Source organism: Megascapheus bottae, chromosome 26, assembly GCF_031878675.1.
Source record: "Megascapheus bottae isolate mThoBot1 chromosome 26, mThoBot2.hap1, whole genome shotgun sequence".
In the NCBI taxonomy this organism is placed as follows: Eukaryota; Metazoa; Chordata; class Mammalia; order Rodentia; family Geomyidae; genus Megascapheus; species Megascapheus bottae.
In genome coordinates this window covers 6,219,492-6,239,210 of record NC_143534.1, presented here as the reverse complement: position 1 = coordinate 6,239,210, position 19,719 = coordinate 6,219,492, and the positions used below count along the sequence as shown (strand labels likewise).

The 19,719-nt window shown below is 46.6% G+C and overlaps 1 protein-coding gene across 1 annotated transcript; it reads left to right on the top strand.

Moving 5' to 3' along the window:
* The first annotated feature begins 4,898 nt into the window (after positions 1-4,898).
* Asb13 (ankyrin repeat and SOCS box containing 13) lies at positions 4,899-19,474 on the top strand. The gene is made up of 6 exons (XM_090318828.1): positions 4,899-4,978; positions 12,181-12,368; positions 13,962-14,112; positions 15,042-15,176; positions 16,706-16,897; positions 17,557-19,474. Exons 1-6 carry the CDS (start codon positions 4,936-4,938, stop codon positions 17,682-17,684), a joined length of 837 nt encoding a protein of 278 aa, XP_090174954.1. The 5' UTR covers positions 4,899-4,935; the 3' UTR covers positions 17,685-19,474.
* Positions 19,475-19,719: the final 245 nt, after the last annotated feature.

Genomic DNA, 19,719 nt, shown 5'->3' with positions numbered 1-19,719 from the left:
CTGAGTTCAGGTCCCACGACTAACAGAAACCAACCAAACCCTCTGAGTCTCTTCTCCCTGGGGACCTGAGCTTCTTTTCTGGCACTAAAAAGTGGTCTCCAGGGCCGGGAGTGTGGCCAAGTGGAAGAAGTTATAGGAATTTCAGTTAATAACCCTGCAGACACACATACATTCTGGTAATGAGTGTTTGTGTGTTCTTTATTATTTTAGAAATCAATGACCAAATATCTTTTTTTAATATATTTTTAATTGTAATTAATAAAAGGGTTACATGATATTTGCCAGATAGAAGGTGCATTAATTCACGTACATTGATACCCTTTCACATGTCTTGGTACCCATTACCCCCCCACACCCACACCCCCGTCATGGTTTTCCCCCCTTCCCTATCAAATTTCAAATAACCAAATACAAATAAATTCAATATATCAGATAACAAAGTGAGACACTGTAACAATATGAGATACCCAAGGGACAGCAAAGGAGATGAGAGATAACATAGTACATTAAGGACAACAATCATTCGTTATATGGCTTTTGTTTCAATATCCTGGAGGTCCTTTCAATTAGCTTCATACTATATGGCCTTATGTATCAAGATTTTGCTCTATTGCAGATCTCTGCTAGTAGAGCCCAAAGTTTTTACTGATTATGACAAATAAGGGAAACCATTGAGCCTAAGTTCCTTTGAGTCTGGCTTACTTCACTTAATAGGATTTTTTCTAAGTCTTTCCATTTCCTAACAAATGGGTCGATGTCGTTTTTTCTGACAGCAGCATAGAATTCCATTGTGCACAAATACCACAACTTGTTGATCCACTCATCAACTGAGGGACATCTAGGTTGGTTCCGTATCTTTGCTATGGTGAATAGTGCTGCAATGAACATTGTTGTGCTAGTGGATTTAGTATGCCCTAGATTCTGGGTGGTTGGGTAAATGCCGAGTAGTGGAATTGCTGGGTCATAGAGGAGTTCTATGTTTAGCCTTTTGAGGCACTGCCATACTGCTTTTCATAGTGGTTGAATGAGTTTGCACTCCCACCAACAGTGTAGTAGTGATCCCTCCTGGCCACATCCCCTCCAGCATCTGTTATTAGTTTTCCTGATCCTGGCCATTCTAACTGGAGTGAGGTGGAATCTTAGAGTTGTTTTGATTTGCATTTCTTCTATGACCAGAGATGTTGAGCATTTCTTCATGTGTCTATAGGCCATTTTTGTTTCTTCTTCAGAGAAGACTCTCTTTAAGTCTTTGGCCCATCTTTTAATGGGATGGTTGTTACTTTGGAGATGAGTTTTGGAGTGATTCAATTTTTTGAGTTGTTGATATATTTTAGATATGAGGCCTTTGTCCGTTGTTTGGTTGGTGAAGATCTTCTCCCACTCTGTAGGCTTCCTAATTAATTTACTAGCTATGTCCTTTGCCATACAAAAGCTCCGCAGTTTAATGCAGTCCCACTTATCCAGTCTTTCTCTGATTTGTTGTGATTCTTGGTCCTTATTAAGAAAGTTTCGACCTGTGCCAAGGAGGCCTAGTGTATTTCCTATTCCTTCCTGTAAAGTTTTCAGTGTGTCAATGACCAAATATCTTATGAATTCCCAAATATTTGGACTTCAACTGCGTAAGTTCTGTGAATAATTAAAATACTGTTTACCAAAATAAATTCCAGGAAATGAAAGCATGTTTTTTGTTGTTAGAAAATAATAAGCCGGGGCCGGGAGTTTGGCCTAGTGGTAGAGTGCTTGCCTAGCATGCACGAAGACCGGGGTTCAATTTGTCGGTACCCCACATACATAGCAAAAAGCTGGAAGTGGTGCTGAGGCTCAAGTGGTAGAGCTCTAGCCTTGAGAAAGTCCAAGGACAGTGCTCAAGCCCTGAGCCCAAGCCCAGGACTGGCAAAAAAAAAATAATAATAATAATAAGCCACAAGTCAGAGATGAGACATTAGAAAACATTTGGTACAGGATGTAAATTAAATCATAACGTATTAAACTTATGGACAAAAGTTGTGCAGTGGCAGCTCATGCCTATAATCCTCACTACTCAAGTGGCTGAGATCTGAGGATTGTGGTTCAAAGCCAACCACGGTGAAAAGTCCATGAGACTCTTATCTCCAATAAACTACTCAGAAAAAGTGTGGAAATGGTACTGTAGCTCAAATGGTAGAACAATAGCCCTGAGCAAAAGAAGATCAGGGACAGCACTCAGGCTAGGGTTTAAGCGCCAGAACTAGCAAAAAAAAAAAAAAAAAAAAAAAAAAGGTGGGGGCGAGATAGCAACAAACAAATGTATGCACCCAAAGCAATGGTTAAAGGGAAATTCTTAGTTCTATCCATTTAATCTCCAATTTCATACATGGCTTAGGAACAGAAGTCAGTACCCTTTAACAAGGAGGTACACACACACACACACACACACACACGCACGCACACACACACACACACACACACACACACACCTATCCCAGGGTTTCTAAGAAGCTGAAATTAAAGATGAACTGAGGGCCTGGAGTTTGGCCTAGTGACAGAATGTGGCCTAGTGGTAGAGTACTTGCCTAGCATACATGAAGCCCTGCGTTTGATTCCTCAGTAACACTTAAACAGAAAAAAGCTAGAAGTGGTGCTGTGGCTCAAGTGATAGATTGTTAACCTTGAGAAAAAGAAGCTTAGGGACAGTCCCCAGGCCCTGAGTTCAAGACCCAGACTGGCACACACACAAAAAAAATGAGTCACTTCTATTAGGAAGTGGGAGATTTGTTGCAACAAAAAAACGGAAGGAAGCCTATTCAGCATCGTGTTTATTAGTGGCTGTAGGGGTCAATAATTTTCCTTTTGCTTTGGTTTTCTTTTTGTTTTTCTTTTCTTTGTGGTACTTGGGCATTGAATTCAGGGCCTCAGGCATGATAAACAAGTGCTCAACTGCTGAGCTCCATCCCCAGCCCTTTCCTTTTCACTTTGGAAGAGGCATCTGAGATGTTTCCCTGAGGTGATGGGTATCTGATTTTGGGGGGTGGAATTTATTTCCTACTCTCTGTTATACACATGTCTTACTAAACATGTGTATGTACACTCAGTTTATCAGAACCAATAGACATTATACTATCATAACAATGGACTAGAGTGATAAACCACTTCAAGGAGAGGCAGTTAAGATTTCTGTAGTTGCTGGACGCTGGTGGCTCATGCTAGCTACACAGGAGGCTGAGGTCTGAAGATAGTGGTTTGAAGCCAGCCGAGGCAAGCAAAGTCTGTGAAAACTCTTATCTACAGTTAACCACCCCCAAACCACAAGTGGATCTGTGGCTCAAAGTGATGAAGTGCTAGACCCTGAGTTTAAACCCCAAGACCAACAATAAAACAAGAAGAAGAAAAAAGATGTGCACGTTCTGTATGCCACAAAGTCAGAATGGTGATACAGTCCTGATATAACACAGAGCATGTCACTGATAGTTATTCCTGCTCCCTGAAGGACACCCCAGCTGGCATTCATTGTTGGGGACTGAGTATGGGCTCCGTGACCTTGGACCTGCACAAATGAGTACACAAGGAAGTAAGCTGTTATCATGATGACTTTGGGCTATGTCAACCACTTCTCATTTAACCTATTTGAGATTTGATTGCTGTTTTGTATGAATGTAACCCCTGGAAGTTTCCTGGTGTTAAGAAAAGTATTTAAGGGCACTACAGTCTTAAGCTCACGGCCTTAGGCTGGAGTCTTGGGCTGCTGACTTGGGGTGTAGTCCTCCCGACCCCATCTTTTTCTTGTCTTCTTCTTCTTTTCCCAGTCTTCACCCCCAAGGTCAGGATTCAGGGTTCGCTGCCGGCTGGCTCTGGCACATCATAAATGGTTAGAGGTGGAGAACACATCATCACACCAGTAGCTATGCAATAGCAGTAAAGTCATACTAAAACAGCACGTGCAGTTCCCCTAATCAAGTTCATGGTAAAGTCAACAGCTTGTTTCCAGTATCCATTTATGTTTTATATGTGCCAAACAGGAAAACTGAATAAAGTCTTCTCTCAGGTGTCTAAAGGGGATGTGTGTGTCTGTGTCTGTGTGTGTACACCGTTTGTAGCTTGAACTCCAAGCCTGGGTGCTGTCGCTGAGCTTTTTTTTTTTTTTTTTTTTTTTTTTTTTGCTCAAGATTAGCACCCTACCACTTATGCCACAGTTTCACTAATGGCTGTTTTGGTGGTTACTTAAGAGATTCGGATCTCCTGGGCCTTCCTGCCTGGATTGACTGGGAACCAAGATCTTTCCAATGGTGCGCCTCCACGACCCACCAGAGCCCAGCTTCCAGGTGGGGTAATTGCAGTGATTATCTCTGCGTGCTTGGCTGTGTTCCCTGGATGATGACAGGTCATGAATGCCTCAAATATCAGACCAGGACTCCTCGTGCCTCTCGAGATGGAGTCACACACCACGACAGCCTGTATAGCTCATTGCTTGCCATAGTTTGGACCTGAGTGTCCCTTAAAGATCAATGTAAAAGAAGACTGCGCCCAGAATAGGTGTTATTGGCTAGCGGTGCCGGATTTAAAAGCCTTGTGATTGACTATCAGAGATCCCTGAAAGAGATTCTGCCGTCCCTGAGCGTGATCGGTGCGAAGCTCGGGAGAGGTGGCGGGACATCTTCACCAGGACACACCCATGGCACACCGGGCACACGGATGCCCCTGCCTAGACGATGTGCAGATGCGCAGAGGTTCCATGCACACAGCCCTCGCCCAGTCGTGCACCTGCGGAGGCGGAGTGGGGACCCAGGAGCCGCGCCAGGGGGCAGCCGGGCCCGGGCCACGGCGCGGGGACGGCGGGAACTACAACTCCCGGCGCCCCGCCGCCGCCCCGCCGCCGCGCAGGCCCCGCCCAGAGGCGGCCCCGCCGGGCCCGGAGTCCCGGAGCCGCCGAGCCGGCCGCCGGGCGTCCCGGCCACCGGCATGGAGCCCCGCGCGGCGGACGGTTACTTCCTGGGCGATGTGGGTAGGTGCGAGGCGGCAGGAGGCAGAGGGGCTGGCGGCGGCTCCGGGGACGGAGCCCGCTCCTCCGCGGGCCTCGGTCCCCGAGCTCGCGGCGCGCCCCGGGGCCGGTGGGGGAGGTGGGCTGCGACCGGGGGGTCCCGAGCGTCGTCTCGAGCACCTCGCGTCCCGCCCCCTGAGGCTGGCCGGCCGGCCGGTCCTCCGAGCGAGCGCCGCGCGCGTCGGGGTCGTTGTCCCCGGGGTCGTTGTCCCCGGGGTGGGGGCTGAGCCTGAGGGCCGGGCAGTCACTGTCCTGCCCGCTGTGGTAGCTGACCCGTCTCCTGGGCGCCTGCTGCCGTCGGCCGGTGCGCAGGTCTCGAGCTATGGCCGGAGTCCACTCTGCAGGGAGGATACTCTGGACTCTGGATGTGTCCGGAGTCCACTCTCCAGGGAGGACACTCTGGACTCTGGATGTGGCTGGAGTCCTCTCTGTAGGGAGGACTCTCTGGACTCTGGATGTGGCTGGAGTCCTCTCTGCAGGGAGGACACTCTGGGCTCTGGATGTGTCCGGAGTCCTCTCTGCAGGGAGGACTCTCTGGACTCTGGATGTGGCTGGAGTCCTCTCTGCAGGGAGGACACTCTGGGCTGTGGATGTGGCCGGAGTCCTCTCTGCAGGGAGGACTCTCTGGACTCTGGATGTGGCTGGAGTCCTCTCTGCAGGGAGGACACTCTGGGCTGTGGATGTGGCCGGAGTCCTCTCTGCAGGGAGGACACTCTGGACTCTGTGACACACTTGATGTTCAGAAGGCCCTGGGAGCTAGGCCAGAGCCCAGTGCAAAGCGAGTGCCTAGCCAGTACATCCTGTCCAATATCCCCCCCCCCACACACACGCATACACACTCACACCATCTCAGCCTTTCCTTTTGGGCAGCCCAAGAATAGCGTGGATTTGAGGGCAAAACGACATCTGTAGGGAGGAAGCAGCCTCCTAGTGTTTTAAAAGGACAAAATGAATTGAGCTGCCAAAGTTCCTAGAAAGCTAGGAATGAAGTCATTATTCTACATTAGGCGTTTAGTTGAAGGGAGAATGGCCGTCAGAATATGGCAGAGATAGTTCAGTTGATTTGGTAAAACAACCAACTGCAAATGATGAAAGGCCTTTCAGAAGGGTGCCTTCCTTGACATTCCACAGCAAGTGGCACAGACTTTGACCCTGACTGTGTGAGTTGTATTTGATTAATTCAAAAGAACACGCAGTGACTAGCTAACCAGTGAAACCTGTTGAAACACACTGTTCATATTGCTCGGGTAGAGCTCAATGACATGACATAACTTCGGAGTGTATTTTCATAGTTTGTCGGAAGAGGATCTGGAGACATAAAGCAGGTTCTAAACTGATGGATGGGTATTTTTGGCATTGCCATTTTTTCCATGCAATACATTTCTCTAAAAATATATTTTGCTGACATTCTTATTATCAAACCTAATGGTGTTGGATCCAAAACAATAGTTTTATTACTGGAAGTGGAGGCTTCACTCATTTTAACATTCTGATTGCTTTCTCTATATTTGTGATGTATAATGCCTCACAGTCTTATGTCTTACTCAGTACACAGAATTTAAGAAAAATCACATGTCTTCTCTGCCTCCCCACACTGAATACCTCATACATATGTTGGCTCCATACTTGGTTTTTGTTTTGTTTATATGGATTTATTCTCTCCTTATTCTTCTTTGATGAGGCCTTTGGGGAAGGGGCTAAAACTCCCATTTCTAAATAGAAATGCCCCAACTCTGTCATCCTTTACTTCTCTGTGTGTGTTGAAGGTCCAAAATAAGGCAGTACTGGAGGACATCTTTTCACAACTGCAAGATAAAGCAAATAAATGGTAGAGAGATACTTAGAGTGGGAAGCATATCCTAAAATAGGAATTCAAAAAGACCTTATTCACAAACAAACTCGGAAAATCTCTTAGGACTGAGAGAGCTATCAAAGGAAACAACAGTAAGTTATAAACACATCACTTTTTTTTTTTTTATTTTACCAGTCTTGGGCTTAAGCTCAGGGCCTGAGCACTGTCCTTGGACTTTCTCAAGGCTAGAGCTCTACCACTTGAGCCTCAGCACCACTTCTGGCTTTTTCTAAGTATGTGGTACCAAGGAATCGAACCCGGGTCTTCGTGCATGCTAGGCAAGCACTTTAACCACTAGGCCAAACTCCCGGCCCTAAACACATCACTTTTATAGGCAAAATGTTATCTTATTTTTTCCATCAATTGGCCTTGGGATATTTTACCTCATAAAATTGAAGCATAGATGATTTAAAATGAAACACATCCCTAAAGTTCTCATCAGAAATCAGAAGACAAGCCAGATGTGGTGATTCATAATTGTAATGCCAGCACTTGGCAGGATGGGGCAGAAGGATGGAAAATTCAAGGCCAGTTGAGCAGGATGCCCTATCTCACAAAACCAAGATGGAAGGGCAGACATGTATGGAACACTCCCAACCAACCCCCATTGTACAACTAATATATGCTGATAAAATTAAAAGAGGAAAGAAAAGAAAGGACAAGTCATTCTGACTCAAAGTCCAGACTCACTGTGCTCAGTGATTGGAGCTTGAAGAGGAGGGCAACTTGCCTCTTGGGGTGTTAGACGCATGGGAAGATGTAACCGATACTGGATGAGGACTGAGCAGGAAAGTTAGGAGATGAAGGGTTTTACAAGCCTGCCACTGAAGGACAGACCCCTCATTCCTTAGGTATCAGCCTCCTTCATTTTCTCTGCTTCTTAGGAGATGTATTTGTCACTTTTCTCTTTGTCTTTCAGTTTCAAATAGTCTGTTTCACTTTCTTTTTCCCTCTCACTCTTACCAGGTTTTGTCTGCTTTGTTTCTTAAGTGACAGCAAACATGTTTCCTTTTTACTTCTATTCAGTATGTTTTAAAACCACAGTGTATCATTTGACCCCAAATTGACTGACAGAATATTTGGGGGATTTTCTAATCTTTTTAAAGAAAAGAAATGAAAAAGACATGGTTGAAAAATATTTAAAAGGAACAAGAACAAACTTTTTAAGTGTTCCTAAGAATAAAAATAAAGGCATCCATATATTTTTCTTCTTGGGAATTCAGGTAACTGCTCATTTCATCATCATAAAGTTTGGGAACAGAGGAGAAACAAAGGGATGATCTGTTTTTGCTGTCCTTTTCTGAGAGTATCAATTATAGAGGATTTCTTTTTCTTTTGTGGGCTGCCCTGAGGTTTTGAACTCAGGGTCTCTTTATTGCTAGTTTTTCTCCCACTAGAGTTACACACACTCCCCAGCCCTTTTTGCCTTCTTTATTTTTGGATAAGGTTTAGCATTTTTGCCACCTTCAGATTGTGACCCTTCAAGCTAGTCAACCTTCCTGGGTAGCTGAGTGATTGGCAGGTCTAGCAATTGCAGTGGATTTCTAAGGTCTTTTGCAGCTCTAAGGTTCATTGTTATAGGCACAAATCAGCATTAGGAGAACCTGGGGGATTTGTCACTTAGGACTCTGAGCTATTCCCTGAGAAAGAAAAATGAGTCTATTGAGGACACTCAGAAAAACCTTCAGCTTCCCACTCTATTCGTTGTAGTTTTTCTTTTTCTGACAAGTCTGGCTGTCCCCTTCCCTCTATCTACATTTATTGGTGGGACATGAGGGCTGTCTCTTCTCATCTTCTCATTCCAAGAATGTTTATTGGGGTGCTTTTGGGAAAGAGCTTATTTTAGAGCCTGGAGATTGTTTTCAATCCTCAGATGATGTCTGCAGGGAGAATTTACCTGTAATTCCCTTTTACGAGAGAGAGAGAGAAAGAGAGAGAGAGAGGGAGGGAGGGAGGGAGGGAGGGAGGAAGGGAGGAAGAGAGAGAGAGAGAGAGAGAGAGAGAGAGAGAGAGAGAGAGAGAGAGAGAGAGAGAGAGAGAGAGAGAGAGAGGAAACTCATAGACCTTTGATATTTAGAAGTGCATCTTAGATCTTTGGCCCTGGCTCAAAGCCACACTGCTGGATTAGCTTTGTCCTTGGTGGATTTGAAAACACTTTTTGCTGTAGTGGTTTCTGGAGGGTTTACTCTGTTCTTCAGTGGCAAGACCTAGGCTGGCTGGCCAGTTCCATTCTCCCAGCTCTGGGCAGTCAGCCATGTGTGACTGAACAGCCACCAGTAGGGCTCAAAGAGCAGGACTCTGGCCTCTGGAATGACTAAGTGGGATGCTGATGAACTAGCTCTCTGGAGATTTAAGAAAAAGAAGTTAAAAATAGGAAATTGATTTGGTGCCCTTTATATCAGAATGTCAAGGCTGCCTGGCTTGCAGAATTCCTGATGATTTAGCAGCAGTCTGTGTGAGGTGCTGTGACACACCAAGTACAAAGAATGTAGGTTCTGTCTCAGAGGCCCAGGAAATGAGCAGGTGAGCTGGTCAAGGATGCAGAGGAGGATCTAGCTGGTAGGACTAGAGTACAGCGTATAGGCTGGGAGGGGGGGGAGCGGGGACGTGGTAGCTGGTTCCAGAACAAAGGCAGAGAACTGGCTCCAAATGCTACTCAGGAGATCTGGAAACCACAGTTTGAAGCTAGCCTGGGCAGACAAATCCATAAGACTCTGATCACCAAACCCATCAAAAAGCTGCAAGTGGAGGTGTGACTCAAGTATCCGAGCACCAGCCTTGAGTGAAATAGCCAAACAGGAATATGAGGCCCTGAGTTCAAGCCATAATACTGGGCCTCCCAAAACAAGTACTAATTATTAGTGTTGACAATAGTTCTGTCATAGAGCATCTATTATTATTTGCAATTGGCAAGGCACTATATACAGTAGTATTGAGGTGTTAGTTCATTTAGTCGTCTCATTTTACAGGTTAGGAGACTGGAATTTTATGAGGATAGATTGATTAACCTGGCAAAACTATTTGTAGGTGACAGAGACAGGATTTGAACTCAAAAGCTGGGTGACTTTTGAGGCTGGTCTGCTGTGTAAGTGAGGTTCCTTGGGGGAAGATTGATGCTGAAAGCTGTTTGAAGGACTCATACGATGGCTTTTCAGTCCTGATCAGGGCCTGACCTTCAGATAGGAGCGTTTGGAATGGGACCAGAATGGTCTATGCTGGTTAGGTACTGAGTGGATAAGGTTCAGTGGGCAGAGGAGTGATGTGAGAGTTTGCAAGCACCTGTCATCCCTCCTTTGCCTCAGCAATGGTTAGACAATGGGTATGTAGACAATGTCCACAAAACCTTCTCGTTCTGAGGCTAAAGTTTTTGCTTCGCCATCTCTTAGCTCAGGCATACAAGCAACAAGTAAACACATGAAAGCACGTGAATATGAGGAGGCAAGAATGGGCTGGAGTCAGCTGCCAGTACCGAACCACAAATTGCCAAATCATTGCTGTCCAGGGTTGCAGCCTTGGCAGTTGTTAAGGCGCCTCTTTCTCTTTCAGTGGGTACAGTAACCCCTGTGGTGTCCAGACTGTGTGGTCATGGCCAGGTCTGGTCTCAGGTCACTGTCTAGGACTAGGTAGACTTGTAAAGGGCTGAAAGGTGTATTCAGTCAGTGCAGGGACAGAACCAGCTTCAGAGGTATGAACTTAAGTGTGGCGAGCAGAAGGTAGGCACTTATTTATTCAGATCCCTGTGTGCCCGGTGGATGCTGGAGTTGGAGAGGCCCAGGTGATACCTTAACAGTAAGGCTGAGAAGAATACAAGTCAGCCATTGGTAGAGATAGAGTTTAAGAAAGGGCAAGGTGCCGGGAGTTTGGCCTAGTGGTAGAGTGCCTGCCTAGCATGCACAAAGACCCAGGTTTGAATCCTCGGCACCACATACACAGAAAAAAGCCAGAAGTGGTGCTGAGGCTCAAGTGGTAGAGCTCTAGCCTTGAGAAAGTCCAAGGACAGTGCTCAGGCCCTGAGCTCAAGCCCACGGGTGCCAAAAAAAAAAAGAAAGGGCACGGGTGGGTTGACGGCACACTTGCTTGGAGGCTTCTTAAAAGAGCCAACATTCCACTAGGTCTTGATGGATGAGAATGAATTAACTCACAGTCGAGTCGCTTGGCAGGGAGGAGGATAGGGTTGGGGGCAGAGCAGGACTTTCTAGGCTAGGGAAGGATTGATGTGCAAGAAATGTGATGCTCTGTGATGCTATTGGCATCAGTATCATTGTAGATGGGGTGGGTTGTTGCATGGGGACGCTGGACACAGCACAGAGGTTGGGATGGCATCAAGGTGTACTCTATGACTTGCATGCAGATTTTATCCTGGAAGATTGCTGGGGGTTGAGCTGGTCCCACTCAAACAACCTGTTATTGAGGTGCATTAGGGGAAGGAGGAGGGAGCTAGAGAGGAGCCTAATTTAGGGGCAGAACTCTGGTCCCAGAGGGAACTTACTACAACAGTACACCATCCGGAGGCTCCAGAGGGAATGCTATCAGGAAGATAGTGAGCACTAGAATTGGGGAGGGGAAACACCTTGTTGACAACTGGGGTCCAAGAACAAGAGGTGAAAATAGCCTGTAGTCAGGCCTGGCCAGTCGGGCTACAAATTGACCGTGAGAGTACAGTCAGTCTTCATGATTGATTGAAAGTTACATCTTGGGGTTTTGCTCTTCCACCTTCCTTAAAGTAATACTTAGCTCTTCCAATTACACGTAAGTTACTGTTTTTTTTTTTAACTCAGCACTGTGCCTGAGCTTTTACACCCAAACATAGCCCTTTACCAGTTTGAACCACATCTCCCCTTCTAGTTTTCTTGTGGTTAATTGGCAATACGAGTCTCACAGACTTTCCTGCTGGGCTGGATTTGCACTGTTATCCTCAGATCTCAGCCACCAGTGCCTGGCAGGTTATTGTCTTTACCTAAGAGTGACAAGCTTCTTGAGACTGTACAGCAGTCAGAAGTCTGGGTGTGGAACTGCAGGAGTCAGTGGTGAGCTAGCTATTGGTATACTCACAGAGCCCAGCCTCTGTGTGGACAGTGGTGAGGGAGATGGAGTCCTTGGTGTGAGCATTTCTCTTACATACCCAGCTGAGAAGTTTGGACTCCACCCTGCAGGCACTAGGGATTGCTGGTGAATTTTAATAAGCTCGTTGGAGCCAATTATGTGGTCACAGCTGGTGCCGTGGGTGTCCTCAGGGACCCTGCAGTCTTATGTGCATTCACTGGATCCAGGTGGAAGAGGCAGTATCTTAGCAGGAACTTGGTTTCCTCTGCAGGCTTCTGGGTGGAGCGAACCCCCGTGCATGAGGCTGCCCAGAGGGGCGAGAGCCTGCAGCTGCAGCAGCTGATCGAGAATGGAGCCTGCGTTAACCAGGTCACAGTGGACTCCATCACTCCCCTGCACGCGGCCAGTCTGCAGGGCCAGGCGCAGTGCGTCCAGCTGCTGCTGGCAGCAGGTGCTCAGGTGAGTGACCCTGGGGGTGCCTGGCGTGCATAGGGAGACCTCTAGAGGTAGGAAAGAGAAATGTCTTGGGACTTGTCTTTGTTCTCAGACGTGGAAGGGGGAAACAAAGGCAGATGGGGGGCAGCACAGGGGGTGCTGGAAGGCCAGGGAGACAGCTGTGGCTGCTGTGGGCCAGGAAGTGCTCGTGCATGGGGCAGTTTTTTAACATATTGGTGGTAGTGTGCCCCACTGCATTGTGCAGAGTCAGACAGGCCAGGCACGTGTCAGGCACAGGCTCTCTGGGAGGGGAGCTGGGTGTAGGTTGAATAACTGCTGCATAGACTCAGAGAGCAGGGCTCCGGATTCTAGGATGGCTAAATGGGGTTCTAGCTACACCAGCTTTCTGGAGGCAGGGACAGACAGTAAAGGAACAAAATCTAAATTCTGACTGGTTCTTTTCCCCAGTTCACATATGCTAGTTAAAAGTTGCTAGAAGGCAACATACCTGGCTGCTGAAGCCAACCAGCACACCCTGGCTAATTTTTTTTTATGTGCAATTATTGGGACTTGAACTCAAGGAGGTGTTTTTGTTGTGGCTATTTTGTCATTGGTGGGGCTTGAACTCAGGCCCAGGCTCTGTCCCTGAGCTCTTTTACTCAAATCTAGTGCTCTACCACTTTGAGCCAAGCTCTGCTTCTGGTTTTCTGGTGGTTAATGGGAGATAAGAGTCTCACAAACTTTGCTGCCCTGGCTGGCTTGGAAGCACTATCCTCAGATGCCAGCCTCCTGAGTAGCTAGGATTACAGGCAAGAGCCATTAGCACCTGGCTTTTAGGGCATTCTTAATTGGCTTTTTTTTTTTCATTCAAAGCTTCCCTTCTACTGCTTGAGACAGGCCTCCACTTCCAGCTTTTTGCTGGTTAATTGAAAATAAAGAAGTTCATGGACGTTTCTGCTCAGACTGGTTTTGAAACATGATCTTCAGATCCAGCCTTCTGAGTAGCTAGGATTATAGGCACGAGGCATTGTTGCCAAAGTAGGTAGCTTACGAGGAATGCAACCCTGGTCTCAGCGTTCTTGTGTGGGGAATGGGTAAAAGTGGTGTATCTACTCTTTCCAGAAGCTGGTAATGGAACAAGTCTCAGCACGTACCACACAGAGGCTAACCTTGGACATCTTTGAAGTGGAATTTGCCAATCTGGGGTGTTGCCCTTTTCTGCCCTGTGATTATCATACTAGGTGAAGCATGCTAAGGCAGCCTTGGTGCTGAGGCTAGAGTTAAAACCCATCTTTATGCCCTCCTCCCAGCTTGCAAACTCAGTTCCTCCTTTCAGGCTCTACGTCAGTAGCTGTTAGAAGTGGTGGTGAGGGCGAGGCTAAGTTTGTCGAACCTCAGAGGATAGAACATCAAGCAGGAGACTTCCATTCTTGGGATCATGATCGTCTCTTTTCCCACCTCTTTCTCTTTGAACTCCCTTGCCCGGCTCAGTGCCTTTATACATAATAGCAAAGGTGTGCTTGTATCAAGTCGTCTTTGCAAAGATGAATCTATGAAGATGAGAGAGTGTTACATGGACGTTGTCCCATCCTTTACCATGTGTTCTTTTTCCTCGAGGTGGATGCCCGCAACATTGATGGCAGCACCCCTCTCTGTGATGCCTGTGCCTCTGGCAGCATCGAGTGTGTCAAACTCTTGCTGTCCTATGGAGCAAAGGTCAACCCTCCTCTGTACACAGCATCCCCACTGCACGAGGCCTGCATGAGTGGTGAGCTGATGAGTTAGGGACCCCTGTTGAAATGATCTAAATGCAAAGAAGCATGTAGAACCCAGAGGAGGGATGCTGGCATGGGAAGGATCATTTAAAAGAGATGGGAGCTGGGCGCTGGTGGCTCATGCCCATTATCCTAGCTGCTCAGGAGGCTGGAGAGCTGGAAATCACATTTCAAAGCCAGACTGGGTAGGAAAGTCTGTGAGACTCTTATTTCCAATTAACTACCTAAAAAACCTGCAAGTGATGCTTTAGCTCAAAGTGGTAGAGCTTAGGGACAGTGCCCAGGTCCTGAGTTCAAGCCCCACAACTGACAAAAAGAAGAAGAAAAAGAAAAAAAAAAAAGGATTTGGAAGAGGGATCAGTAGGATTTGGTATGAACAGAGGTGCAAAACAGGGAGGGGGCAAAAATGACTCAAGTTTCAATGAAATAGAACAATAAACCCAGAAATAAACTGGCCTCACTACAGCCAAGTGATTTTTGACAAAGGAGCCAACCTCCTCCCCCCAAAAACGAAACAAAACCATAATGGAGAAAAGACAGTGTTTCTCAGAAAATGGTACTAGACAGGGATTCCAGCTTCCACGTGTCATTCTTACCACTTTCTAGACATAGTGCAGGGTCCATGTGGTGGGGGCAGGGGCGGGGGTCGAGTCTTTCTTCCCCAGGTGGTATTCCACATCTTTGGTTCTCAGCAAGAGGGAAGGTCTGACCTGTTCCCTTACTGTCCTATGGACCAGTCCCGCCTCCTCCAGGGCTGTGTGGGGTTGTAAACCCTTCCGTAGACGGGGATATGTTGCTAATTTCCCTTTCTATTTCTTGTGCCTGAGCACAGGCAGTCAGTTCCAACTGCTGTCTGTCATGCATATCATTCTCCAGGGACCAAATTCATGAACGCTTGCCCTCCCTTTCCATGTATTTTAAGGGAGTTCTGAATGTGTGAGGCTTCTTATTGATGTTGGTGCCAATCTGGAAGCACATGATTGTCATTTTGGGACCCCTCTGCACGTTGCCTGCGCTCGGGAGCATCTGGACTGTGTCAAAGTGCTGCTCAATGCAGGTGCGTGGTGGTTTACCTGTGTGGGTTGGTTGCCTAGGTTGGGATTTATCTGCATGAATGGCTCACCTGTACTGTGTCTGGCAAACGGCTGATCAGGACAGACTGACAGGTGATGTCTGAAGCATTCTCTCTCCCTTATCAGGAAGAGAAACCTGCGATTCTGTTGCACTGTGTTAGCTCTTCCTTAGAACAGTGGCCAGATGTTTTTTAAACCATATTCAGGCTTAAAATACAGACACTTGGGATTGGAGAGATGGCTTAGATAGTAGAGCACCAACCAATGAGCAAAAAATATCAGATAACAAATCTGAATCAAAAAGAAAAAAAAAAACCTAACCATTTTACTGGGTGCTAATGGCTGATGTCTATAATCCCAGCTATTCAGGAGGATGGTGATTGGAAGCTAGCCCATGCAGACAAATCCTTAAAGGAGGTGTGGCTCAAGTGGGAGACCATCAGTTGTGAGTGAAAAGTCTGAGTGAAGGTGCTGCAAGGCTCTGAGTTCAAGCAGCGGTAATGGTACTAAGTAAATGAACAAGCCAGACGTTTGCTTGTTAAGGCTTGCCTGGTTTCAGAGGAGTGCAAGTTCTTTCCAATGCCTCCAACATACCTACCTTAACACTCTGCTGACCCACACTTGATCCCAAAGCTAGAAGATCTCTTTGGCTAAAACTCCTTTGCCAGATTCTTGATTTAAACAATCAAGACCAATGACTGTGGTAGAGGAAGAGGGTTAGACAAGTCAGAGCCAGTCCTGGAGCTGAGATCTGCTAACATCTTGCCAATATCCCTACTCCATGTTGCCAGATTGCACACTGGTGAGGGAGAGATAGGAGTGTACAGTGTAGCCTCTAGAGGGTTTTATTGAAGCTGTCGGCTCTCTATGTAATTGGATGGCTAAGTACTTACCTTCAGCAGTCCTTGTATGCTAAACTAGATTATTTTATTTTTTTTCTTTAGAATTACCTTTTTTAAAAAAAATGTGGAATGTTTCAAACCTACAGAGAAGTTGTAAGAAGCAATAGATTATTCCTATTTATTTACAAATGGAGTGTGTGTGTGTGTGTGCGTGCTCACACCATACGAGGGCTTGAACTCAGAACCTAGGTGCTCTCCTTGACCTTTTTTTTTTTATTCAAGGCTAGGTCTCTGCCACTTGAGCCACAGCTGCACTTCTAGCTTTTTGGTGGTGAATTAGAGTTAAGAGCTTCATGAACTTTCCTGCTCAGTCTGGCTTCAAACTAAGGTTCTTAGATCTCAGCCTCCTGAGTAAGTAGGATTATAGGCATGAGTCACCAGGTGCCTGGCTTCACAAGTAGATTTTTAAAGAAGTAACGATCCTGTACTGTTGAGCTTGGGTCACAGGCCTATTGGAAAACCTAAGGAGAGCCATGCTCGAGGAAACGGAGAAAGGATACCTCAAGAGCTTCTGCATGTGGTGGCAGCACACTGTTCAGGTCAAAGCCAGTTTTTGTCTTGGCTGCAAGTTCTGCCATTGGTGTTCTATGTTCTGTATCTTGGACCTCCAGGGGCCAATGTGAACGCAGCCAAACTCCACGAGACAGCCCTGCACCATGCGGCCAAGGTGAAGAACGTGGACCTCATTGAGATGCTCATTGAGTTTGGAGGCAACATCTACGCCCGTGACAACAGGGGGAAGAAGCCATCAGACTACACGTGGAGCAGCAGTGCCCCTGCCAAGTGCTTTGAGTACTATGAGAGTGAGTTGGGCTTCTTTGTGCACATACATAGTCCTGTGTCCACCGGGCTGCCGGGCGAGACACCCTTCAGCTTGGGCCCCCAGCTTGCTACTTCTTCTGGAACTTCCTGTGATGGCTTAGTGTTTAATCCTCAGCTTCTGTCTTCTGCCACTAGTGCCCACATTGAAGTGGGTCACTGGTGGCAGCTGCTTTTATGCAAGTGAGGGGCTCTTCTTAGGTTCCCTGTGGCCTTCAGCTTCAGCATCTCAGGGGCAAGGAGACCTCATGTCTAGAGCAGCAGGCAGCGGCCGTTCTTTCCTGCGCTAGCCCGAACTTTCCACTGGTGCCTTGTTGGCTGAGTGCCTGACAGATGATTCTCTTTGCCATTGTTGAGTGTGAATGGCTCATAACAGAACCAGCAAACAAAAAACCCCCTAAAAACCATCAATCCTACCACATGAAATTCCCCACGGACATCACAAGAATTCTGTTTCCTGCTTTCCCTTCCTCCAATCCTAGCTGTCCTTTCCAGCGACCTTCCAGAGGTCACATCCCGGCCCCATCCTAATTCCAGGCTAAAGGGAGGCTTTATCCAATTCCACCCTCGTGTTCCTCAGCTTGGAGGCTGTTGTGCTCCTGCCTGAAACTAACTTCCATGTCTCCTTGGTCCCTTTTTCCAGAGACACCTCTGACCTTGTCACAGCTCTGCAGGGTAAGCTTGAGGAAGGCAACCGGAGTTCGAGGGCTGGAGAAAATCGCCAAGTTAAACATACCTCCCCGGCTCATCGACTATCTTTCCTACCACTGAGCTGCAGGCAGGGGCCGGGCAGACTGAGCTCTCACCTGGCCTCAGGAAGCCAGGGTTCCGGGTCACTGTTGTGGATGTGACCCTGTGCTATTTCTCTGGAATGGATGCTGTCACCTCAGCATAGGCATAACCGTTCAGTGTTCTGCTTTTTATTGACTTCTCTCTGTGGAATGGTCAGGGCAGATGTCAAGGAGCATGGCTCTTGGTTTCTGTATGTGTGGGTGGCATGGTGCAGAAGTATGAGGTCTCAGTGACATAGGACCTGGAGTGGCCACTTAGCAGATACCCTACTATCTAAGCTCCCTATCTGAGGTACTTTGTCGGCACTTTTGAAGGCCTACCTACATTCAAGTGTATCCATCACTCAGGGGCTATATACGGGTCATAATGAGTAAAGCTCAGGCTGCGTACCCCCGCTACTAGAAGTGTTTCTCCAGTATTAGCTCTCAGCTCTTACAAAGTTCTGTAGGCTATATATGTGTATATATACATACGTATATATATATATACTGTATATACTGTATTTGTAAATGAGTGCAAAGTCATTTCCAATGTAAAGGGCTATTAGAGGACTCTTTAGGGCTTGCTTTTCCTTTCTTTTCTTTTTGCCAGTCCTGGCCCTTGAACTCAGGGCCTGAGCACTATCTTTGGGCATTCTCAAGGCTACTAGCATGCTACCACTTGAGCCACAGCACCACTTCTGGCTTTTTTTTTTTCTATGTATGCAGTACCAAGGAATTGAACCTGGGTCTTCATGCATGCTAGGCAAGCACTCTACTACCAGGCCAAACTCCCAACCCTAAGGCTTGCTTTTTATCTGTCTCTACAGTTGTCAAATTAATTCACCGTCCTTTTTTTCCCTTCTAATTATTTGGAGCTATAAAACTAGAAGAAGAGGTTGGGAGTACACATTGGGCATTAATCTTCAACTCTTCACTCATTTTTCAGGTGGTTAAGATCATTTATCATGCAAGGTGTTGGGTCAGAGCTTTGACCTGAACTAGAATGAGACTCATCAGCCAGGGAAAGGCAGGAAGAGGAAATATTTTGCAGTATCTTCTTGTAGTCATAAAACTCTGTCGTTTCCTTACAGACCACAAGGTGAAATATAACAAGTCTTGTATTCAGATTAGATTTGCTTGACTAACATTCTGTATCTAAATTTTATTTTATTTTATTTTGCCAGTCCTGGGCTTGAGCTCAGGGCCTGAGCACTGTCCTTGGACTTTCTCAAGGCTAGAGCTCTACCACTTGAGCCTCAGCACCACTTCCGGCTTTTTTCTATGTATGTGGTACCAAGGAAACGAACCCGGGTCTTCATGCATGCTAGGCAAGCACTTTAACCACTAGGCCAAACTCCCGGCCAGTGTATCTAAAATTTTAAAACACATAGTTAAAGGATTTCACATAATTAGTCATCTTCTACTGGGAAGAAGATTTACTCCCTTTCCATTGTAATCTTAGATCTAAGCTCTAAAAAAATGTTCCTGCATGTAATAATAACAATATTTTTTAAAAGCATTGGTCTGCCTCTTTCATTTTAGTATTAGCAACTTGACTGTAACAATGACTGGGATATCTCTATCAAGTATACATCTTAGCAAAGTATCAGATCCTCACATTCTTATTGCTCAACAAAAGTCATTGAGTGAAAACCATCCTTGTGTTTATGTGACCCTTTTATTATTAGGATTGGAAACACTGGGTGGGGCAGGTAAACAAGGTCATTTCCTTTCAAAGTACCACATGAGGAACATGTTTTAGGTCTCTCTGTCTCTCTGTCTCTGTCTCTGTCTGCCTCTCTGTCTCTCTGTCTCTCTCTCTCCCAGAGCTGAGGACTGAACTCAGGGCCTTCCACTTGCCAGGCAAGTGCTCTTCCACTGAGCTGAATCCTCAGCCCCATTCTCAAGGCTAGTGCTCTTTAGACCACTTCAACTTCTGGTTGGTTAATTGGAGTTAAGCATGGCATGGACCTTCCTGCCTGGGGTTGGCTTTGAAATGTGCTCCTCAGATCTCCGCTTCCTGAGTGGCTAGG

What these genes read in the sequence shown, in the direction of transcription:
- Asb13 (XM_090318828.1), top strand. Translation starts at nt 4,936, where the DNA reads ATGGAGCCCCGCGCGGCGGACGGTTACTTCCTGGGCGATGTGG. An exon ending in CAAAGTGCTGCTCAATGCAG is followed by an intron (nt 15,177 to 16,705) that starts GTGCGTGGTGGT and finishes TTGGACCTCCAG; the next exon opens with GGGCCAATGTGAACGCAGCC. An exon ending in GTGCTTTGAGTACTATGAGA is followed by an intron (nt 16,898 to 17,556) that starts GTGAGTTGGGCT and finishes CCCTTTTTCCAG; the next exon opens with AGACACCTCTGACCTTGTCA.